Source organism: Mus musculus, chromosome 3 (genome assembly GCF_000001635.26).
Source record: "Mus musculus strain C57BL/6J chromosome 3, GRCm38.p6 C57BL/6J".
NCBI lineage: Eukaryota > Metazoa > Chordata > Mammalia > Rodentia > Muridae > Mus > Mus musculus.
Window position 1 is genome coordinate 32,153,288 of NC_000069.6, and position 25,173 is coordinate 32,178,460.

Genomic DNA, 25,173 nt, shown 5'->3' on the forward strand with positions numbered 1-25,173 from the left:
TGTCTCCTACACTACGAACACTTTGAGGGGCTTACTAGAGGAGCTGAAGAAGTCTACAGTCCACACTGAAATAACTTTGCAAAAGGTCAAGGCAATCTTATTATGATGTAACACATTCAGCTTACACCAAACAGCCCTGATCTGGAGACCCCCGGATTAAGAGCAGACTTTATCCTCTTTCTATTTCATACCTTCCAGCGGGACGGCTCTACACTTCTGATCCTCCTGCCTCCGCTGCTGAGGTTGCAAGTGTACCACACCCAGCCTAGAGTCAATTTCTGCTCTTCCTACAGCTGTGAAGGGAATCTATCCAGGTGGAGAGTCACATCCCTCCATTATCTTAGGAGGCCATGAGAGACCTCTGCATTTGCACTGGTGACTCACCTCTGAGGCTTCGCTCTCTGGAGCCGACCCAGGGGACTCAGGAGAACCCCATTTCCAGGTCTGTTCCTATAAGCCCAGCCTATGGTGACCAACCATATTCTTAGATTCATTCTTCAATGTCCTGCATGTCAAAATAATGGAACTGAGAACGATCTTAAATAATTTATCTCAAACTCCATGGATACCAGGGAGAGTTGGAAACATTTATTGATAGCACTCAGCTCTAGAAAAGTCAAGTGACTTTATCAAGGTCATACAGAAAAAAAGCCAGCCTCTTCTTCCAAGCTCTTGCTGCTTAGTGTTGTCTATAGTGTCAGCCTCACCCTGGCGCTCCTTAGTGATTCAGAGTTCTGGGCCCCACTCAGACCCACTGGCTCAGCTCTGAGAAGTCCTGAACTGATTGTGGGTCACTACGGAGACAATGAGAATTTAGGGCAAACTGAAACTTGAAGTACAGTTTACCTTTCCTAAATATAACCAGCAGTGGGGGTAGGGCTCTGGATGTAGGCAGGAAATGCCATTGGTTGTCTTGAAATTATGTCACTCCCTACTCTTGTGGTTTTCATGGCATAACCCTAACATATGGCTATGGCATCATGTTTCATGAGTAGACAGCGTGTATGGAACATTAGGCATGGGATAGAAAATACAGCACACAGTAACTAACCCTGTTTCCAGACATAGTCATTTTTAATCTTAGCCCTTACCAACCATGTACATTGAAGGAATCACTTTTCACCCTTCCTGTTATTAATGCACTGGGTGTCATTTAGCTTTCATGTTGTACTGTCATCTTTAGGATATTTTGGGTTTCTATCTCTCTAGAAATTATTAAGTAGAGGGCTGGAGAGATGGCAGAGGACCTGAGTTTGGTTCCCAGCACCCTCATAGGGCAGCTCAGAACTGCCTGTAACTCCTGCTCCAGGAGATCTGATGCCCTCTTCAGGTCTCTGGGCACCTTCCTGCATCTGTATATGCTCCACACATAGATAAAAAGTAAATAATAATAATAAATAATAATAATAAATAACTAGAAACAGTAACCTTTTTTCTTAAAGAAAGAAAATTACAGCAGAAAATACTGAACAATAACTGTTCTGGTGCTGTGTTTAGAGACAAGGGAACTCTTCCCAAATGTCCAACCAAAGAACACAGCATGCTGCCATATCCTTTCCCAGACCCCAGAGCCACTAGACACACATGGCTGCTCACATCTCTGTCAGTATCTCTGGCAAGCTCTGCTGTGGTGAGCTGAGCCCACACTGGCAACAGCGTACTTAAGGGACAATGTTTCCCTGTAATCTAGTACTTGGAATGCTGAGGCAGGAGATTTCTTAGTTTGAAGCCAGGTTGAGCTACAAACTGAGACCTTGCCTCAAATGAAGAAAAAAATAAAAATAAAAAAAAAGATATTTTACTCCTAATATGTCACATCTGTGAATAGTAAGGAAAAATTTTGAAGATGAAAGAGGAAGTAAAATTTTGGTACCCAAATCTGAACTAAAGTTTGGGGAACTGCATCATACTCAAGGTGAATCCAAAGTGATTGTGTGTTGTAAGGGAAGCATTGAGATTCTGACACCAGTGAGAAAAAGCAAGATTCTGAAAGGCAGGCTCCCCAGCCGGCCAGGGCAGAGATAGTAAAGGACAAAGCCTTATAAAAATGGAATGCAAACTGTCATCGGAGACACTTCACCCAGCAACTGATGGAAACAGATGCAGAGACCCACAACCAAACATTAGGCAGAGCTCAAAAAACCATTTGAATGTGCGGGAGGAAGGACTGTAGGAGCCAGAAGGATCAAGGACACCACAAGAAAACCTACTGAATCAACTCACCTGGGCCCAAAGGGGCTCACAGAGACTGAACTGCCAACCAGGAAACCTCCTGGTTGTGTAGCTTAGTCTTCTTACAGGACTCTTAAAAATAGGAGCAGGGGCTGTCTTTGACTCTGATGCCTGCTTCTGGGACCCTTTCCCCTAACTGGGCTGCCTTGTCCAGCCTCAACAGGAGAATTTGCACCTAGTCTACTGCAACTTGATATGCCAAGGCTGGTGATATCATGGGAGGCTTCCTCTTTTCTGAGAGAAATGGAGAAGGAGCTGATGGGGGTGGTGAGGATGGGGAGAAGGACTAGGAGGAGGAGGGGAGCAAGGGGAAACTGTGGTTGGGACTTAAAGTAAATTAGTTAGTTAGTTAATTTTAAAGGAGGAATGCACATTTCTGCAGGAGAGGCCAGGCTTTGGTGGAGTTTCTGCCAGTGCAGAGTCAGCACCCCCAAGGCCTAAAAGCCTGGGATTATCCTAGAGAGCTGACCCTCTGAGATGTCACTGTTGACACAGAGTTCCAGCTAACCCCAGTGTGTCCTCTGCAGGTCTTTCTGCCACTTCCCCAGGACTTCCACAGTGAGGAAAGGAGCTGCAGGACCAACATCCTCTAAGATGTTTATATGGACCAGTGGCCGGACCTCTTCATCTTACAGACAGGACGAGAAAAGGTAATTCCCTGGACCCGGGTGCTCCTGCCAGACTTTATGGAACACTGATGGAACAAGATGTTGGCTGCTCTCCTTGTCACTGTGATGAGACACCCGAGACAACTTAGGAAAGGGAGGGCTTACTTGGTGCACAGTTGGAGAGTACGGTCCATCACAGTGGGGGCCATGGCAGCAGGAGTGGGAGGCAGCTGGTCACATTGCTCCTGTAGTCAGCAAGCAAAGACAATGTTTGTACTCCACTTGCTGTCTCCTTATCCAGCCCAGGAGCCCAGGCTCAGAGACACTGCTGCCAGACTCAAAGTGAGTCTTCCCTCCTGTGTGCACTAGTCTTACGTCACCTTAACACAAGCCTGAGTCATTTGGGAAGAGGCAGCCATGACTGAGAAAATACCCACACCCAATTGGTCTATGACTGAAAATGCCTTTACCACATGCCAGAGGCTTAGTTCCATGGTTGTTACAAATCCTGTGGATATTAACCATCACAGATACTGAATATCATGTTCTAAATTTTGGGAGGGGATCTACCTCAGGACTGGCGCTTCAGACACTCTGGCCTGTGGCCTCCATCTCTCTTGCAGGCTCACTCACAGCACCAGACTCTGCAAGACTGTGCCTTGTCAGAAATGCCCCCCCACACACTCATACACCTACCAATCTTTTCCTTCTCTAACCCCAGCTCTGCCTGAAGACACCCAATCAGAACTTGAACCCCACTCCCAGCCTCATCATCCTCTTTACCCAGTCAGATGTGACTTTGTTGTCTAGTGAATTTCCAGAGCCTTGCACTGTGCCCGGTACACGGTAGATACTGAATACACTCTGACTCAAGTGATGAACATCACATGTCTAGGCACCAAGCATATGGCAAGAGGAAGGCTGAACTTCAAGAGGGTTCAAGGAGGCTCAGCAGGTTTTCGGATCCCTTGGTGTGCATGCAAGAACGGCTTAGGGAAGGGAACAAATGGAGGGAGAGAAAAGACAAGAGGTCAAAGTCACACAATGAAAACTGAATGGGTTATGCAGCTCAACCCAGCCACTTCTCTTCTCCTTGGGTTTAGTGAGTAAATGTGTTCATAAAATTATATAACACCCCGGTGTGTGTGTGTGCGGGGGGTTGCACATACAAGTGTATGATTGATATTGAGTGTCTTCTTCAATCTCTCTCCACCTTGGTTTTTGAGGTATGACCTCTTACTGAGCCTGGAATTAGAAGGTTGGCTAGACTGGTTAGCCAGTCTTCTGCCTGTTTCCACTCCATACCCAGTGCTGGGTTCACAGATGTGAGTCACTGTTTTCTGCTGTTTCATGTGGCTATTGGGGATCTGAACTGAAGCCCTCATGCTTGCATGACAGGCACTTTGCCCACTGAGCTCCAGGTCCCTCTACCAGTTTTTAAGTGTTTGTTCCCCTCTGTAACCAGTGCTTGGAACTCTGTAAACAGCCCACTGTTTCCATGTTCTTGGCTTCTTAGCCATAGAATTGAAATAAAGGCTCATACACATTGCAAAGTAGCAAAGGAACTTTATTCAGAAGCAAAACAACAGCACAGGTCAGAAATAAGTGCATTTCAAGTAGGCAAGAGACTGCATAGATGACAAAGTGTTCAAAGGCCCTAACACTCTCCTCCTTTTACGGAGTGAAGAGAAGCCTGTTACCAAAGAGTACACTGAGGTGGTTCTCTCTTTTGATTGATAGATATTAGATCATAAAATCATTTTTATACCGTGTATGCCCTTCCCATAATGCATCTGACTTTAATCCTATGCACACTCACGCACATAATCATATGATGGTATACAGGGGAGTCTCCTTAAAAGTTGAAGAACCAGTTTTGTCTTGACATTATCATGCACCGAAACCAACTCAGGTCAGATCATCCCTGCTACCCTTGTGCATGAATGTGTTGAAAATATACTGACTAGAAGCTGTCTATTTGGTGGCTATAAAAGGTAGAAACTTACATCATTGTTTAAAATAAGTGCATGCAGCCTGATGCACAGGGGCTGGGGGTGGGCGGGTGCAGGGGGAAAGGGCTGCCTCCTGGTTGCTAGGTGCCTTTTTCAGAGATGGCTACACGTGCATATTACATGCTGATGAGGGTCTTAGCTTTCCAAATGCATTGTTAAAAGATGGATATGCAGAGCCCAAGCCAGGTGGAGTCCCAGGTTGCTATGCTATTCCCTATGCTTGCCTGCCTCCTCTTTGCTTTCTTCCTCTACACCTCTTTGTTCCTCATTGATCTTGTACTGTTACTTAAGTAGTGCTAAGTTTTAAGCACTCCTGACTTTACCAGCATTCTTCAACTTGCATGACACATCAGGAAGAACATAACCGAAATCAGAATTGAGAATAATACTGGGAATGTATAAGGGGGTTTATTAAATATTGTTCAAGGAGCTTGTTTTTCTTCTTAAAACGTGAACTGCCCACAGATAAAATTCCTTGGAAAAATTCCAGAAGCAGTACTGTCATAATAAGTAGCTATTTATAGTAGAAATTTGGGGGTCGCTTCTCACAGTAGAAAATCTGTTAAATAATGAATTATATTTATCAATTAGTACTTTAAAGTGTTTTGACATACCATTGCTGGGGGAGGAGGAGCAAGTTTTAAAGTTGCATGCAAGTGATTATTGCATCCACACAAATAACTTCTGTATTTCCAATGCTTTGTACGTCTCATGTTACCTTGGTTATGGGAAAACAGTTCCGTGGTGTTTAACTGGGACGCTGTATCCCAGAAGGCAACTAGCATTTGAACAAAGACTAATGCTCACCCCGACACCAACGATGGTGTATTGATTACTTTCTTATTGGTGTTAAAAACAATTGACCAAGGAAACTTAAGGAAGGATTTATTTTGGCTTATAGTTTGAGAAAGCAATCTATCACAGAGGTAAAGTCATGGAGGGGAACTCATGGCTAAAATAAGTGCCATGCAGCCCAGGGGGAGCGTGCGGCGGGGGTGGGGGTGGGGGTTGAAGGGGAATGGGAGGGGAAGGGCTGCCTCCTGGTTGCTAGGTGCCTTTTTTTGAGAGACCAGAGCGTGAGGCAGCCGGTCACACTGCACCTGCGCCTGCACCTACCTCTGTGCCTGCTGTCAGGAAATCCGAAGAGATAAAAACTGGTGCTCACCTTCTTTCTCCGTTTTATTGAGCCTGGGATAAGTGCGCCCCCCCCCCCCCCACGTTCAAGCAGAGACTTCTTTCCTCAGTTGAACACTTCTGGATACGTTTGTGTTTCTGTGGTGATTCTAAATACCCCTCATTTGATTATGAAGATTAGCCGTCTCACAGATGGACTGAAATCTCACTTTCTTTGATTCTATCTGGGCTTCCAGGTGCTCTTGTTCAGCCAGGCGTAGAGATGAAGATGTGGTCAAGGGAAGGCAGACAAACTAAACACAATCAGCTGGGAATGTGGGCTGTGAGAACGTGCCTGCTCTGCACCCGTAGGTTGTTTCTGCTTGCTTCCGTTAGCCGTGTAGGCTAAGAATGTGCACATTGACGCCCCTGTTCAACAAACGCACTTATTACTTTAAATCCCATAATTACTGAAATCATCCTTGAAAACAAAAATTAAAGTTATAATTTACATGTCAGAGATCCTTATTGATGCAGATGAGCAACATAGTTATATGTTCTTCTAACTCTCAAGAATTACTGGTTTGTCAGGCATGGACTGGTTTTGTGTGAACATCCAAAATCCCACATTAAGAAAACAAACAAAAAAAAGGAAATGAGAAAATTACATATAAAAGATGGGGTTTTTAACATAGGAACAGCAAACACTGTTAACTAATCAGCTTAAAGGTGAAGCCCATTTAGGTATCAGAGGAAGTCCTAACTTTATGTCAACAAGCCTTTTTCTGATTGAATAGGATTCTCTGCACTGGCCTCTGAGGATGGAAAGAAAAGCAATCTTTAAAAATAATCATAATCCAGAAAAGGTTCTGGGACAAAAGACAGATTAACGAGGAAAACACAAGGAAGCTCATTAAAGAAAACATGCAGCATACATCACAAGGGATAGAGAGAACCGCCAAAACAGGGGCTGGCAAGCTGTCTTATTAAAATGTTTCAATAGAGTGAGAGATTGTATAGATGCAACAGGATTAGGAGAGGTGGGAAACTGTGGAAGAATCTAATCTGGCTGGCTGGTCAGGTCACCCCTCGACTGAGGGAGGAGCCTCCTTCCCAACCCACCAAGGATGGAGGAAGGAGGAGGAGGACAAGAAGTAGGTATATCCCTTGTTTTATTAATCCTTTCCCAGACTTTAGGTAAACAAAGAGGCAGTCAGACCCTGTGCACTTAAATTATTTTTGTCTCAGCAAGGAGAAATAGATCTGTTTCTTTCACCTACAATCTCCTAACTCCAAGAACAGTGCATTGTCTCCCTCAGTGAACTCAGTGTGCTTCTTTAATGTCCACATACACTGTTTTCTGGCAGACAAAAAGACTACTGTGTATTCTTTATCAGTTTTGGTTTGACATCACTGTGAGCTAGCCTGCCTTCCTTCCTTCCTTCCTTCCTTCCTTCCTTCCTTCCTTCCTTCCTTCCTTTCTTCCTTCCCTTCCTTCCTTCCTTCCTTTCTTCCTTTCTTCCTTCCTCCTTTCCTTTCTTGCAAGCTCCTTTCTTCCTTTTCTCCTTCTTCCTTGCTTGCTTGCCTGCTTGCTTTGCGTGTGTGTGTGTGTGTGTGTGTGTGTGTGTGTGTGTGTGTGTGTGTATGGGAGGGGGGCAATGGGGCTGAGTGTGCCACAGTAAAGTCAGAGGACAACTTGTAGGGCCAAGCTCTTCACCCACATGGATTCGATCTTGAATTCCAAACACCTTTACCCTCTGGACCCTCTCCCCAGACTTCTGCTCAATTTTAACAATGAATTATCTGAGAATTCTTTTGTACTTTCTTTATAGCTATCTCACTAGTAAATAATAAGCTCTTGTTTCTTCTCTATTTATAAATATAATATTTCTTTGTTATTCTTGCCCAATTATTCTAGTTTATGTTTCAGTAAATTAAAATAAAGCTGGTGACAGTGGACATTTTCAGTCTGATTTGTTAAGTGGGGTTTTTCAATATTTTACCATTAGATAATTGAATCAATTATATCACAGGTAGTTTTTCTCGGCCTTTTATTGCATTGAGGATGTTCCTACTTCTAATTTGACAATAGCTCTTACCATGAATGGATGTTAATATATTTCTAGGTTATATTATTATCACATTATCAGCTTATAATGTTTTTTCACATATTAATAAAAATCTAATAGTGACCAATGTTATATTTCTAAAACATAATAGTAGTAGCTTTATCATGGTAGACTCTATCTTTTTATACATTTAGGTTTGGTGAACTAAATTCTTTTAGGTTTTATATTTGTGGTTAGGAATGAGATAAGCCTGTAGTTTTCCATCACATGTGGCTCTGACTGGCGTTGGTCTTAGAACTTGCCAACCTCATAAGCAGGCTGGCTGGCATTCTTTCTCTGTACTCTGGAATTATCTGTACCATATAGCTTGGGATCAGCTGTAAGTTGTAAGAGCTTTGTATTTCTAGGACCAAAATACTTTTAATTATTTAAAACTTTTAGCTATTTGAAATTTTAATAGTTTAGAATTATTTAGGTCTTCTGGCTATTTTTTGAGTATTGGCTTCAGTAAGTTACATATTTGTAAAGCATTGTTCTATCTCTCAGCAAGTTTAGTATCTCCAAGTTTCTAAATGTATTACTGCAAAGTTGTTCTAAGTGTCTCCTTTCTTTTTTTTTTTTTTTTTTTGTTTTTTTTTTTTTCTGCTTTCATTCTTTTTTTTTTTCCATTATTTATTAGGTATTTAACTCATTTACATTTCCAATGCTATACCAAAAGTCCCCCATATCCACCCACCCCCACTCCCCTGCCCACCCACTCCCCCTTTTTGGCCCTGGTGTTCCCCTGTACTGGGGCATATAAAGTTTGCAAGTCCAATGGGCCTCTCTTTCCAGTGATGGCCGACTAGGCCATCTTTTGATATATATGCAGCTAGAGTCAAGAGCTCCGGGGTACTGGTTAGTTCATAATGTTGTTCTACCTATAGGGTTGCAGATCCCTTTAGCTCCTTGGCTACTTTCTCTAGCTCCTCCATTGGGAGCCCTATGATTCATCCATTAGCTGACTGTGAGCATCCACTTCTGTGTTTGCTAGGCCCCGGCATAGTCTCACAAGAGACAGCTACATCTGGGTCCTTTCAATAAAATCTTGCTAGTGTATGCAATGGTGTCAGCGTTTGGATGCTGATTATGGGGTGGATCCCTGGATATGGCAGTCTCTACATGGTCCATCCTTTCATCTCAGCTCCAAACTTTGGCTCTGTAACTCCTTCCATGGGTGTTTTGTTCCCAAATCTAAGGAGGGGCATAGTGTCCACACTTCAGTCTTCATTCTTCTTGAGTTTCATGTGTTTAACAAATTATATCTTATATCTTGGGTATCCTAGGTTTGGGGCTAATATCCACTTATCAGTGAATACATATTGTGTGAGTTTCTTTGTGAATGTGTTTTCTCACTCATGATGATGCCCTCCAGGTCCATCCATTTGGCTAGGAACTTCATAAATTCATTCTTTTTAATAGCTGAGTAGTACTCCATTGTGTAGATGTACCACATTTTCTGTATCCATTCCTCTGTTGAGGGGCATCTAGGTTCTTTCCAGCTTCTGGCTATTATAAATAAGGCTGCTATGAACATAGTGGAGCATGTGTCCTTCTTACCTGTTGGGGCATCTTCTGGATATATGCCCAGGAGAGGTATTGCTGGATCCTCCGGTAGTACTATGTCCAGTTTTCTGAGGAACCGCCAGACTGATTTCCAGAGTGGTTGTACAAGCCTGCACTCCCACCAACAATGGAGGAGTGTTCCTCTTTCTCCACATCCACGCCAGCATCTGCTGTCACCTGAATTTTTGATCTTAGCCATTCTGACTGGTGTGAGGTGGAATCTCAGGGTTGTTTTGATTTGCATTTCCCTGATGATTAAGGATGTTGAACATTTTTTCAAGTGCTTCTCTGCCATTCGGTAGTCCTCAGGTGAGAATTCTTTGTTCAGTTCTGAGCCCCATTTTTTAATGGGGTTATTTGATTTTCTGAAGTCCACCTTCTTGAGTTCTTTATATATGTTGGATATTAGTCCCCTATCTGATTTAGGATAGGTAAAGATCCTTTCCCAATCTGTTGGTGGTCTTTTTGTCTTATTGATGGTGTCTTTTGCCTTGCAGAAACTTTGGAGTTTCATTAGGTCCCATTTGTCAATTCTCGATCTTACAGCACAAGCCATTGCTGTTCTGTTCAGGAATTTTTCCCCTGTGCCCATATCTTCAAGGCTTTTCCCCACTTTCTCCTCTATAAGTTTCAGTGTCTCTGGTTTTATGTGAAGTTCCTTGATCCACTTAGATTTGACCTTAGTACAAGGAGATAAGTATGGATCGATTCGCATTCTTCTACACGATAACAACCAGTTGTGCCAGCACCAATTGTTGAAAATGCTGTCTTTCTTCCACTGGATGGTTTTAGCTCCCTTGTCGAAGATCAAGTAACCATAGGTGTGTGGGTTCATTTCTGGGTCTTCAATTCTATTCCATTGGTCTACTTGTCTGTCTCTATACCAGTACCATGCAGTTTTTATCACAATTGCTCTGTAGTAAAGCTTTAGGTCTGGCATGGTGATTCCGCCAGAAGTTCTTTTATCCTTGAGAAGACTTTTTGCTATCCTAGGTTTTTTGTTATTCCAGACAAATTTGCAAATTGCTCCTTCCAATTCGTTGAAGAATTGAGTTGGAATTTTGATGGGGATTGCATTGAATCTGTAGATTGCTTTTGGCAAGATAGCCATTTTTACAATGTTGATCCTGCCAATCCATGAGCATGGGAGATCTTTCCATCTTCTGAGATCTTCTTTAATTTCTTTCTTCAGAGATTTGAAGTTTTTATCATACAGATCTTTCACTTCCTTAGTTAGAGTCACGCCAAGATATTTTATATTATTTGTGACTATTGAGAAGGGTGTTGTTTCCCTAATTTCTTTCTCAGCCTGTTTATTCTTTGTATAGAGAAAGGCCATTGACTTGTTTGAGTTTATTTTATATCCAGCTACTTCACCGAAGCTGTTTATCAGGTTTAGGAGTTCTCTGGTAGAATTTTTAGGGTCACTTATATATACTATCATATCATCTGCAAAAAGTGATATTTTGACTTCCTCTTTTCCAATTTGTATCCCCTTGATCTCCTTTTGTTGTCGAATTGCTCTGGCTAATACTTCAAGTACTATGTTGAAAAGGTAGGGAGAAAGTGGGCAGCCTTGTCTAGTCCCTGATTTTAGTGGGATTGCTTCCAGCTTCTCTCCATTTACTTTGATGTTGGCTATTGGTTTGCTGTAGATTGCTTTTATCATGTTTAGGTATGGGCCTTGAATTCCTGATCTTTCCAAAACTTTTATCATGAATGGGTGTTGGATCTTGTCAAATGCTTTTTCTGCATCTAACGAGATGATCATGTGGTTTTTGTCTTTGAGTTTGCTTATATAATGGATTACATTGATGGATTTTCGTATATTAAACCATCCCTGCATCCCTGGAATAAAACCTACTTGGTCAGGATGGATGATTGCTTTAATGTGTTCTTGGATTCGGTTAGCGAGAATTTTATTGAGGATTTTTGCATCAATATTCATAAGAGAAATTGGTCTGAAGTTCTCTATCTTTGTTGGATCTTTCTGTGGTTTGGGTATCAGAGTAATAGTGGCTTCATAAAATGAGTTGGGTAGAGTACCTTCTACTTCTATTTTGTGAAATAGTTTATGCAGAATTGGAATTAGATCTTCTTTGAAGGTCTGATAGAACTCTGCACTAAACCCATCTGGTCCTGGGCTTTTTTTGGTTGGGAGACTATTAATAACTGCTTCTATTTCTTTAGGTGATATGGGACTGTTTAGATGGTCAACTTGATCCTGATTCAACTTTGGTACCTGGTATCTGTCCAGAAATTTGTCCATTTCATCCAGGTTTTCCAGTTTTGTTGAGTATAGCCTTTTGTAGAAGGATCTAATGGTGTTTTGGATTTCTTCAGGATCTGTTGTTATGTCTCCCTTTTCATTTCTGATTTTGTTAATTAGGATTTTGTCCCTGTGCCCTTTAGTGAGTCTAGCTAAGGGTTTATCTATCTTGTTGATTTTCTCAAAGAACCAACTCCTCGTTTGGTTAATTCTTTGAATAGTTCTTCTTGTTTCCACTTGGTTGATTTCACCCCTGAGTTTGATTATTTCCTGCCATCTACTCCTCTTGGGTGAATTTGCTTCCTTTTTTTCTAGGGCTTTTAGATGTGTTGTCAAGCTGCTAGTATGTGCTGTCTCCCGTTTCTTCTTGGAGGCACTCAGAGCTATGAGTTTCCCTCTTAGAAATGCTTTCATTGTGTCCCATAGGTTTGGGTACGTTGTGGCTTCATTTTCATTAAACTCTAAAAAGTCTTTAATTTCTTTCTTTATTCCTTCCTTGACCAAGGTATCATTGAGAAGAGTGTTATTCAGTTTCCACGTGAATGTTGGCTTTCCATTATTTATGTTGTTATTGAAGATCAGTCTTAGGCCATGGTGGTCTGATAGGATACATGGGACAATTTCAATATTTTTGTATCTATTGAGGCCTGTTTTGTGACCAATTATATGGTCAATTTTGGAGAAGGTCCCGTGAGGTGCTGAGAAGAAGGTATATCCTTTTGTTTTAGGATAAAATGTTCTGTAGATATCTGTCAGGTCCATTTGTTTCATAACTTCTGTTAGTTTCACTGTGTCCCTATTTAGTTTCTGTTTCCACGATCTGTCCTTTGAAGAAAGTGGTGTGTTGAAGTCTCCCACTATTATTGTGTGAGGTGCAATGTGTGCTTTGAGCTTTACTAAAGTGTCTCTAATGAATGTGGCTGCCCTTGCATTTGGTGCGTAGATATTCAGAATTGAGAGTTCCTCTTGGAGGATTTTACCTTTAATGAGTATGAAGTGTCCCTCCTTGTCTTTTTTGATAACTTTGGGTTGGAAGTCGATTTTATCCGATATTAAAATGGCTACTCCAGCTTGTTTCTTCAGTCCATTTGCTTGGAAAATTGTTTTCCAGCCTTTCACTCTGAGGTAGTGTCTGTCTTTTTCCCTGAGATGGGTTTCCTGTAAGCAGCAGAATGTTGGGTCCTGTTTGTGTAGCCAGTCTGTTAGTCTATGTCTTTTTATTGGGGAATTGAGTCCATTGATATTAAGAGATATTAAGGAAAAGTAATTGTTGCTTCCTTTTATTTTTGTTGTTAGAGTTGGCATTCTGTTCTTGTGGCTGTCTTCTTTTTGGTTTGTTGAATGATTACTTTCTTAGTTGTTCTAGGGCGTGATTTCCGTCCTTGTATTGCTTCTTTTCTGTTATTATCCTTTGAAGGGCTGGATTCGTGGAAAGATATTGTGTGAATTTGTTTTTGTCGTAGAATACTTTGGTTTCTCCATCTATGGTAATTGAGAGTTTGGCCGGGTATAGTAGCCTGGGCTGGCATTTGTGTTCTCTTAGTGTCTGTATAACATCTGTCCAGGCTCTTCTGGCTTTCATAGTCTCTGGTGAAAAGTCTGGTGTAATTCTGATAGGCCTTCCTTTATATGTTACTTGACCTTTCTCCCTTACTGCTTTTAATATTCTATCTTTATTTAGTGCATTTGTTGTTCTGATTATTATGTGTCGGGAGGAATTTCTTTTCTGGTCCAGTCTATTTGGAGTTCTGTAGGCTTCTTGTATGATCATGGGCATCTCTTTTTTTATGTTTGGGAAGTTTTCTTCTATTATTTTGTTGAAGATATTAGCTGGCCCTTTAAGTTGAAAATCTTCATTCTCATCAATTCCTATTATCCGTAGGTTTGGTCTTCTCATTGTGTCCTGGATTACCTGGATGTTTTGAGTTAGGATCCTTTTGCATTTTGTATTTTCTTTGACTGTTGTGTCGATGTTCTCTATGGAATCTTCTGCACCTGAGATTCTCTCTTCCATTTCTTGTATTCTGTTGCTGATGCTCGCATCTATGGTTCCAGATCTCTTTCCTAGGGTTTCTATCTCCAGCGTTGCCTCGCTTTGGGTTTTCTTTATTGTGTCTACTTCCCCTTTTAGTTCTAGTATGGTTTTGTTCATTTCCATCACCTGTTTGGATGTGTTTTCCTGTTTTTCTTTAATGATTTCTACCTGTTTGGCTGTGTTTTCCTGCTTTTCTTTAAGGGCCTGTAACTCTTTAGCAGTGCTCTCCTGTAATTCTTTAAGTGACTTATGAAAGTCCTTCTTGATGTCCTCCATCATCATCATGAGAAATGTTTTTAAATCTGGGTCTAGATTTTCGGTTGTGTTGGGGTGCCCAGGACTAGGTGGGGTGGGAGTGCTGCGTTCTGATGATGGTGAGTGGTCTTGATTTCTGTTAGTAGGATTCTTACGTTTGCCTTTCGCCATCTGGTAATCTCTGAAGCTAGCTGTTTTAGTTGTCACTGTTAAGAGCTTGTTCTTCAGGTGACTCTGTTAGCCTCTATAAGCAGACCTGGAGGGTAGCACTCTCCTTAGTTTCAGTGGGCAGAGTATTCTCTGCAGGCAAGCTCTCTTCTTGCAAGGCAGGTACCCAGATATCTGGTGTTTGAACCAGACTCCTGGCAGAAGTTGTGTTCCACTCACTAGAGGTCTTAGGATCACGTGTGGAATCCTGTGTGGGCTTTTGCGGGTGTCAGGCGACTCAGCTGGCAAGGTAGCCCGGGGCTCGAGTGGAGTGGAAGGGGTTTGTGCCCCAGATCAAGCCCGGGTAGCCTGCTTCCCTATGTACTGCAGTCTCAAGTTCCGCGCGATTGGATTGGGGCAGGCGCTGTGTTCCACTCACCAGAGGTCTCAGGGTCCCGTGGGGAGTCCCGTGTGGGCCCTTGCGGGTGTTGGGCAAGACTCTGCTGGCAAGGTAGCCCGGGGCTCGAGTCTCGAGTCGAGCGGAAGGGACTTGTGCCCCAGATCAGGCCCGGGTAGCCTGCTTCCCTATGTACTGCAGTCTCAAGTTCTGCGCGATTGGATTGGGGCAGGCGCTGTGTTCCACTCACCAGAGGTCTTAGGATCCCGTGGGGAGTCCCGTGTGGGCCCTTGCGGGTGTTGGGCAAGACTCTGCTGGCATGGAAGCCCGGGGCTCGAGTCGAGCGGAAGGGACTTGTGCCCCAGATCAGGCCCGGGTAGCCTGCTTCCCTATGTACCGCAGTCTCAAGTTCTGCGCGATTGGATTGGGGCAGGCGCTGTGTTCCACTCACCGGAGGTCTTAGGGTCCCGTGGGGAGTCCTGTGTGGGCCCTTGCGGGTGTTGGGCAAGACTCTGCTGGCAAGGAAGCCCGGGGCTCGAGTCGAGCGGAAGGGACTTGTCTCCTTTCTTTTTTTTAAGTTATTTTTTTAATTAGATATTTCCTTTATATACATTTCAAATCCAGAAAGTTCCCTATACCCTCCCCCCACCCTGTTCCCCTACCCACCCACTCCTGCTTCTTGGCCCTGGCATTTACCTGTACTGGGGCATATAAAATTTGCAATACAAAGGGGCCTCTCTTCCCAGTGATGGCCGATTAGGCCATCTTCTGCTACATACACAGCTAGAGACAGGAGCTCTGGGGGTACTGGTAACCCAATAACAAAAGAAGTCATTAGATATGCACTTACTGATAAGTGGATATTAACCCAGAAACATAGAACACCCAAGATACAATTTGCAAAACACAAGAAAATCAAGAAGAAGGAAGACCAATGGGTGGATACTTCATTTCTCCTTAGAATAGGGAACAAAATACCCATGAAAGGAGTTACAGAGACAAAGTTTGGAGCAAAGACAAAAGGATGGACTATCCAGAGACTACCCCACCTGGGGATCCATCCCATAATCAACCACCAAACCCAGACACTATTGCATATGCCAGCAGAATTTTGCTGAAGGGACCCTGATATAGCTGTCTCGAATGAGGCTATGTCAGTGCATGGCAAATACAGAAGTGGATGCTCACAGTCATCTATAAGATGGAACACAGGGCCCCCACTGGAGAAGCTAGAGAAAGCACCCAAGGAGCTGAAGGGGTCTGCAACCCTATAGGTGGAACAACAATATGAACTAAGTGTCTCCTTTCTAAAGCATGCTGTGCCCACAATTATGGTGTTTTAATTCATCATATTTATTTTGGATTTGTATGATTGCTTTATCAATCTTGTCAAAGATGTATCCATTTCTTTAGTCTTTCAGAACACATTAATACAGTTACCATCCATTTCCTCTAGTAGTGCTTATGATAATTTCTTTCCTTACTTCTTCTTTTTGAATGCACCACTTATCTCAAAATTTCCTTAGATGCTGAGTGAACTAATTTTAGGGCTTTCTTTTTCTCTAATACAAGCATTGAAAAATGTACATTTTTGTTCTTTTTTTTATTCACTTTACATTCTGTGCTCCCCTGTTTGCCTCCCAGTAACCCTCTCCCACAATTCTTCCCCCATCCCCTCTTCTCCCCATCCCCTCTTTCCTTCTCCTCTGAGCAGGTGGGACCCCACTCTGTATCCCCCCACCCTGGTAGAGCAAGTCTGTGAGCCTAGGTGCATCTTCTCCACTGAGGCCAGACAAGGGAGCCCAGCTGGAAGAACATATCCCACAGACAGGTAACAGCTTTTGGGAGAGCCCCTGCTCCAGTTGTTCAGGACCCACATGAAGGCCAAGCTGCACATCTGCTACATATTTACAGAGAGGCCCAGGTCCAGCCCGTGTATGTTCTTTGGTTGGTGGTTCAGACTTGAGAGCCCCAAGGGTCCAGGTTAGTTGACTCTGTTGGTCTTCTTGTGGAGCTCCTATCCCCTTCAGGGCCCACAATTCTTCCTCCTATTCTTCTATAAGGGTCCCCAAGCTCCATCCATTATTCGGATGTAGGTGTCTGCATCTGTCTGAGTCAGCTGCAGGTGGAGCCTCTCAGAGGACATCCATGCTACGCTCCTGTCTGTAAGATAACAGAGTATCATTAATAGTGTCAGGGGTTGGTGCTAATCCATTGGATGTATCTCAAGTTAGGCCAGTTACTAGCTAGCCATTCCCTCAGTCTCTGCTCCATCCCTGGTCCCTGTACTGGGGTGCATCTCCAAGACTAGACAGAGACCTGAAATAAGGGAGACACCCAAGAATCAATGGGGGTGACCTTAACTGTGGAGATATGGAACCTAAAGAGGCTACCTCCTGTAGCCAGGCAGGAACCCCAATGGAAAGATAGGGACACCAACCCACCCACAAAACTTTTGACCCAAAAATTTATTCTGTCTACAAGAAAAATGTACACTCTTACCTGTTGTTTTAGCCACGCCCGCTGGATACTTTGTCTTCCATATCATTCATTTCAAAGTTTTTTTTTGTCTGATTTCATTTTGGCCCATGAATTCTTTGTACTCTATACACACACACACACACACACACACACACACACACACACACACACATTTTCCTTTAGGTTTTTGTTGTTGTTGTTGTTGTTGTTTTTGTTATCATTTCTTTCACTACTGCACTAAAGCTGAATACTGTGGTCAACATAATGGCAATCTTCTGAAAGCATATTTAACAACCAGACTCACGAACATTCATGATGTTTCTAACATACAAATCTAATTGTTCATCTTGCTTCATTCCCTTTAACGCCCTCTTGAACTTCAAGAGCAGATTTCTTTTCTTCTGGCCTATGCATAGCTCACCAACCAAGACCTGCCCTTTCCCCTTCCGGACCCCAGCTGCACTCACTCAGCCACCTTTTCCTCCATCTCCTCGAGCCTCTTCCACTTCTCAGTCAGTCACCCACCCCTCCATTCCTTGGTTCAGTCTGTCACTGGTGCCTATGCCATTCCCACCTGCATCAACAGCAGGCTTTCAAATCACATCTGCACTCAACGTCACAACCCCAGGCTGTGTATCTGCCACTGGTTCTCTGAGTATCCATGTCAGGGGCTCCAGAACAACAATGGCCAATTTGCCCGAAGCCACCTTGACACAGAACCTATTTTCTGTGATCAACCATTTTGGTGAATATATTAAATTTTAATGTGAATCAAAATTTAACACAGTCATTGTAACCCTACATTGTTCTTTCACCATCAACATTAACTCGGCTGGCAAGAATCAATATGGTCCTGTCCATCTTTCATTAGGGCGTCCATTCTGGTCTCTTGTATCTCAAACTTTGTAGTCATTGTCCCTCCTCATTTCTGCCATCCTTCTCTATGTTCCAGTCACTATCTGAGGTCTCCTCAGTGTTTCCTGCTCTTTCTGTCCCCAGTTCTGCTCCCAGACTCTAGCTTTCAAGATCAGCAGGCTCAACTGCATATTTTGTCAATTTCTCCTCCTCAACAAACGGCTTCCCTTGCAGAGGATCCTGCTGTTCTCTCCCAGAGCCTTCCTGTTGCAGAAACAGGACCAGAACAGACAACCTTAGCACTTATTTAATGTTTCCATGGGACAAATGAAAAGCCATCGAAATAAACTGCTGAGTCTTCAATGGGCTACAATAAATTCCTCTCCAGGACTGTAGAGATTGCTCAGGGTACATACTGCTCTGACAGAAGACCCATGTTCAGTTCCCAGCATCTGAATCAGGTAGCTCACAACTGCCTATAACTCAAACTCACAGAGGATCATGTGCCTTGCCTCTTTTGGTACCTTTATTTATGTACACATATATGTGCACACACACATACACGTATACATGTATACATGTAATTTAAAATAAAATTCCCACCCCAAATCAATTCCTCTAAGCTTTCTGAATAAGAAAAGAAGTGAACATTGGTTAACTGATGAGGCTGTGGTGGTGATAAGAGTTGTGGCATGAAACTGCAGAGAAAATTCAAGCAAGGCCAAAATGCCAGTAAAACAGCACCATCCTTGGACTGGCCTTAGTTCAACTCGACACAAGCTAGAGTTATCTAAAAGGAAGGAGTCTCAATTAAGGAAAGGTCTCCATAGCATCCAGCTGTTGGGCATTTTCTTCCTTAGTGATTGATGAGAGGGGACCCAGTCCATAATGGGTGAGGCCATCCCTGGGCTAGTGGTCCTGGGTTGTATAAGAAAGCAGGCTGAGCAAGCTATGAGGAACAGGCCAATAAGCAGCATTTCTTCATGGCCTCTGCATCAGCTCCTGCCTCCAAGCTCCTGCCCTGCTTGAGTTCCTGGCCTGGCTTCCTTCAGTGATGGACTATATCGTGGACATGTAACCTAAATAAACCCTTTCCTCCCAACATGCTTTGCTCATAGTATTTTATCACAGTAATAGTAATCCTAACTAAGACAGCTCCCCCAAAAGAATTTGAAAATAAATCAGTATAAACTAAACAGATACCATAAAAATGTGAAATTGTTATTACATCTCTTAGAACAATCTATTTCATCTCTTAGAACACATACACATGAATATGTTTATTAGAATATTTTTATGATGTGACTAAGAAGTCCAGTCTTCTTTAAAACATCAAACCAACCTTAATGTACTGCTGAGAAGAACATCTTCATTACAACATACTTCATAATGAAACATATTAAAATGTGCCATTAACAGATAAGGGAGAAAAATATATTCACATCCACTTACTGTATTTAAAATAATTCTGCTTAAAACAACTCTTTATGAAGTCTGTAAGTTAGTACAGGAAGTAGGTAGGTTCTATTCACACTGTGAACTGAACCTTCGGTCAACTGGCTTTGGGTGCTGATCCTCAGGTAATCAATCAGTCCTCAGGGACTGGCCCGCTTCCCTTCTCCACTCCAGTCAGCATGATCACCAGGTTGGGTAGTGATATCTTCCTGTTGCTCAGGAAGACTGTGTCATCCACATGATGTATCTCCAGGGTCAGCAGATTATGATCGTGGTGGCTATTCCTCGTTGTCAACTTGATTATCTCTGGAATGAACTACAATCAAGAACTGGAGGGCACACCTGTGATCCAGATCTTGAGGCTGGAAGACACAAGTTTCTGACCTGGATCTTGACATGGAGATCTTGAGGTATAGTGGCCATGAAAAGCTTAGGCCCAGGCAAGGCAGTACAAGCACTGAATCGCAGGAGACTGAGGCAAGGAGATCTCTGAGTTCAAAGTAAGCCTGGGACAAAGCAAATCCCAGATCCAGGTGTGGTGCTACACACCTTAATCTGGGCTACACCTTCTGCTGGAGGCCTATATAAGAACATTGGAAGAAGGAAGGCTCACTCTTCTTCAACCGTTTGCACTTGTCTGCAAGCACATCTGTTGGAACATACTTCTACAGAAGACCAACTCAAACAAACAACTAGCTTTGTGGGACTGAGCAACTATTAGATTCTTGGACTTCCCATCCACAGCTGCCTAATGTTAGGTTGGTTGGACTACATACTGTAAGTCATCACAATAAATTCCTTTAATATATAGAGACATTCCATAAGTTCTGTGACTCTAGAGAAACCTGACTAATCAGTGATCTATCTTATGAAGACTTGTAAATGTCAGCTAATAAGGCCCATAGACAAAGCCCTGTTGGTTGAACACCAAATAATCAAATGGGGCTCACTGCTGGCTAACCTGATCGACTTGTTAAATTCCAGGCCAATGAGAAATCTTGTCTCAAACAACAAGGTGGATTGCACCTGAGAAACAACAACCAAATTTGTCCTCTGGCATTCACACATGTGCACATACACACAAATGAACTAACAGACTCAAAAACAAAATATGGACATATAAACAAAGAAGTTCATACATGGACTCCACCATGCCTGCTCCTAAACACTTTTCTCACCGTATAACAAACACCCAAAGAATCTAAATTTAAATCACCAACACCAAGGACGTCTTCCTTGCACTTTTGCTCAGTATATTCACTTGTACATATGCATATTTCTTTTATTTTTCTTAGTAAAATAATGCATTTTTTCAATTTTTTATTCGATATTTTCTTCATTTACACTTCAAATGCTATCCCAAAAGTCCCCTATACCCTCCCCCCATGCCCTGCTCTCCTACCCACCCACTCCCACTATTTGACCCTGGCATTCCTCAGTACTTGGGCATATAAAGTTTGCAAGACCAAGGAGCCACTCTTCCCAATGATGGCTGACTAGACCATCTTCTGCTACATATGCAGCTAGAGACATGAGCTTTGGGGTTACTGGTTATTGTTGTTCCACCTACAGGGTTGCAGACCCCTTTAGCTCCTTGGGTACTTTCTCTAGCTCCTCCATTGGGGGCCCTGTGTTCCATCCAATAGATGACTATGAGCATCAACTTCTGTATTTGCCAGGCACTGGCGTCGTTTCACAGAAGACAGCTATATCATGGTCCTTTCAGCAAAATCTTGCTGGCATGTGCAATAGTGTCTGGGTTTGGTGGCTGATTATGGGATGGATCCCCAGGTGTGGTAGTCTCTGGAGAGTCTATCCTTTTGTCTTAGCTCCAAACTTTGTAACTCCTTCCATGGGTATTTTGTTCCCTATTCTAAGGAGGAATGAAGTATCCACATGTTGGTCTTCCTTCTTCTTGATTTTCTTGTGTTTTGTAAATTGTATCTTAGGTATTCTAAGTTTCTGGGTTAATATCCACTTATCAGTGAGTGCATATCAAGTGACTTCTTTTGTGATTGAGTTACCTCATTCAGGATGATATCCTCCAGATCCGTCCATTTGCCCAAGAATTTCATAAATTCATTGTGTTTAATAGCTGAGTAGTACTTCATTGTGTAAATGTACATTTTCTGTATCCATTCCTCTGTTAAGGGACATCTGGGTTCTTTCCAGCTTCTTGCTATTATAAATAAGGCTGCTATGAACATAGTGGAGCATGTGTCCTTATTACTAGTTGGAACATCTTCTGGGTATATGCCCAGGAGAGGTATTGCAGGATCTTCCGGTAGTACTATGTCCAGTTTTCTGAGGAACCTCCAGACTGATTTCCAGAGTGGTTGTGCAAGTTTGCGATCCCACCAACAATTGAGGAGTGTTCCTCTTTCTCCACATCCTTGCCAGCATCTGCTGTCACATGAATTTTTGATCTTAGCCATTCTGACTGGTGTGAGGTAGAATCTCAGGGTTGTTTTGATTTGCATTTCCCTGATGATTAAGGATGTTGAACATTTTTCAGGTGCTTCTCAGCCCTTCGGTATTCCTCAGTTGAGAATTCTTTGTTTAGCTCTGCACCCCATTTTTAATGGGGTTATTTGAATTTCTGGAATCCAGCTTCTTGAGCTCTTTGTATATATTGAATATTAGTCCCCTATCAGGTTTAGGATTGGTAAAGATCCTTTCCCAGTCTGTTGGTGGCCTTTGTGTCTTATTGACGGTGTCTTTTGCCTTACAGAAGCTTTGCATTTTTATGAGGTCCCATTTGACAATTCTTGATCTTACAGCATAAGCCATTGCTGTTCTATTCAGGAATTTTTCCCCTGTGCCCATATATTTGAGGCTTTCCCCCACTTTCTCCTCTATAAATTTCAGTGTCTCTGGTTTTATGTGGAGGTCTTTGATCCACTTAGACTTGAGCTTTGTACAAGGAGATAAAAATGGATCAATTAGAATTCTTGGACAAGATAACCGCCAGTTGTGCCAGCACCATTTGTTGAAAATGCTGTCTTTTTCCCACTGGATGGTTTTAGCTCCCTTTCAAAGATCAAGTGACCATAGGTGTGTGGGTTCATTTCTCAGTCTTCAATTCTATTCCATTGATCTACCTGTCTGTCGCTGTACCAGTACCATGCAGTTTTAATCACAATTGCTCTGTAGTACACATATGCATATTTCATAGCTAATTTGCTTGTGAATTATAAGCTGACCCTTAATAGGAAATTTTTAAAAAGTATGCAGACATTGGGCTTGAAACCTTAAGTATACTGACTATTGTTGGGGCAAAACAAAGATTTAGTGAAAAACTAGAAATCTTCTGTTTACAAAGCTTCATATTTTAGATTTACTTATTTTTATTTCATGTGTATGGGTATTTTGACTGCATGCATATCTGTGCATCATGGTTCATGCTTGCTGTCTGCAGAAGTCATTGGATTCTCTAGAAGTGGAGTTACAGATAGTTGTGAGCTGTCATGTGGATGTTGGGAACTGGATCTGGGTCCTTTGTAAGAGCAGACATTGCTCTTAGCCATTGGGCCATCTCTTAATCCCTCCCAAGAATTTCTAACTTTATGTATGTATGTATGTATGTATGTATGTATGTATGTATGTATGAATGTATGTATATATGTTGCACACATACCCTCAAATACCCTCAATGTGGAGGTCAAAGGATAACTTTCATGAGTCACTTATGACCTACCATGTGGGTCCCAGGGAAAAGTACCTCAGGTTATCAGGCTCAGGTAGCAGCAAACTCAGCCCCTGAGCCGTCTCACCAGCTCCCTTCTGTTGTCCTCTAGATTCAGTAATAACTTCTATTCTCCAAAAATAACTGGACAAAAGAAAGTTGGGCCTTCCCTCTCTTCACACTCTCCCACCGCACGCAGCTGCACTGCAGCACAGAGCTCTGCTGCCTGCTTCCCTGACTGCCTCCTCCTGTTCTACGTTCCATCAACCACTGCATCCCGGGGCTTCATTCCCTGGACATCTCTCTATATACTGTCTTCAGCCAGGATGCAGCCCTTAGCATCCTTTGCCAACATTACAGAAACCATCTCCCATATCCTCCTCCTTCCCTCCCCTCCCTCTACCTCCCTCCCTCTCTCCCTCCCTCCCTCCTCCTCTGATTTAAGATGTTTCCTGTTTCTAATCTCCACACTGCAGGCACAGTGATGACTCTGAATCTCAATTCTGGTCGCATCACTGCTGACAACTTTCCTTTAATTACAGGAGGAAGGCTACTCTCTAGAATGACTTTCAAAGCCTTCATGACACCAATTTTCTCATCTGGCTATCCTGTTTTTTGTGGTGTATGCCCTCTCGGTACCACAAGCATAGTCCTTCCTGGTACTCACTGTGCAACTCCAAGCCCCTACACCCTTGCTTCTGTGGTCCCTGCATCCGAATATCACTAACTCTATGTCCCATTTGCTTAACTGCAATCAACCTTGAAGGCTCTGTTCAAATGTTATTCTTCCAGGAAGCCTTTCCTAGCTTACACTAACTCCCTATCCTGGTCCCTCAAGCTGGGGAAATTGCCAAGACACTACGAGTTGATCCACCAGAGAACTCACCACCCTCAGCTGACACTCATTTTCATGTCTTTCTTCTTATTTAACAGGGACTGTGTCCCCAACACAAGCAGTTACAGCCCTCATAATACATGTGTGGACCTAACCTCCTAATAGGGATCTCATTCTTTCAAATGGTATTTAAAGTTCCTCTACTTAGCCATTAATTTGACAGCCATTGATTGGTAGATTCCATAGCTATGTCCCACCCACTCAAAACTTTCATTTTGCCTTGTAATATTCTGATTTCCTAAACGCCCATAAACTACATAGAAACCATTTCTCACCCCCACCCCACCCCCCTTCTTCCCCATTCTAGAGTGTACAAAGAACATTCCTTTTTTCAAATACGTTTGAGGTGACTCGGTTGAATCATTTTATGTTTCTTGTTCTGATGGCATCTGATAGCACCCAGTCTATTTTATGGTAGGCAGGCATACTTGGTGCTGTGTGGCAGCCTAATAGTCCAGAACAGCACCAATCATCTTCGCTGGCTTCCATCTGCAGAATGAAGAGCTCGGTGGCAGCCGTCAGAGTTAAATGCACGTTTATAAATGATATTAGCCAAGTAACAACAGGTTATTATTTTCCGGTGGGTTTTTGAAGCCACTCAGTGTTAGCCTGTTTTCCCTGCTTCACAAGTTTGCCCGCCTACTGCCTTTCACCACTAATGGGCACCGGTTTGTTCTTCAAGTTCACACAGGGTCAAGTTTAAAGAGCTTTGATGTAAATCCTGCAATTTACAAAGAAATCTCAAAAATGAATCATGAAACGAAGAGGGCAGGTGGTTGCCAGTCTGGGAAAGGCAAAAGCAGAGTGGCCAGCTAGTCCAAAGGCCTCAGGCTTAAGCTGGAAAATAAGGCACAGTGTCATTCCAGGCCTCTGGCAGTGAAAATAAACAGAAAGCAGTAGTATCTACACACACACACACACACACACACAAAACAAAACAAACATGAGTACATTCAGAAAGTATATATCAGCAATGATCAACTTCATTAATATAAAATCAACAAACCAAGGCAATTTGGGGGTTGAGGGGATTGGTGTCTTTCTTAGAAATGTACAGAGG

At 42.8% G+C, this 25,173-nt stretch overlaps 1 protein-coding gene across 6 annotated transcripts in view; it reads left to right on the forward strand.

Moving 5' to 3' along the window:
* Kcnmb2 (potassium large conductance calcium-activated channel, subfamily M, beta member 2) overlaps positions 1-25,173 on the forward strand; it is a 298,320-nt gene that overhangs the window by 251,427 nt on the left and 21,720 nt on the right. For all 6 annotated transcript variants that reach the window (XM_006535550.2, XM_006535549.4, NM_028231.2 and 3 more), the window contains one exon: positions 2,760-2,882. In XM_006535550.2, coding sequence (XP_006535613.1) covers positions 2,827-2,882 — 56 coding nt within the window. In that variant the 5' untranslated portion in view covers positions 2,760-2,826. The remainder of the gene's footprint in view (positions 1-2,759; positions 2,883-25,173) is intronic.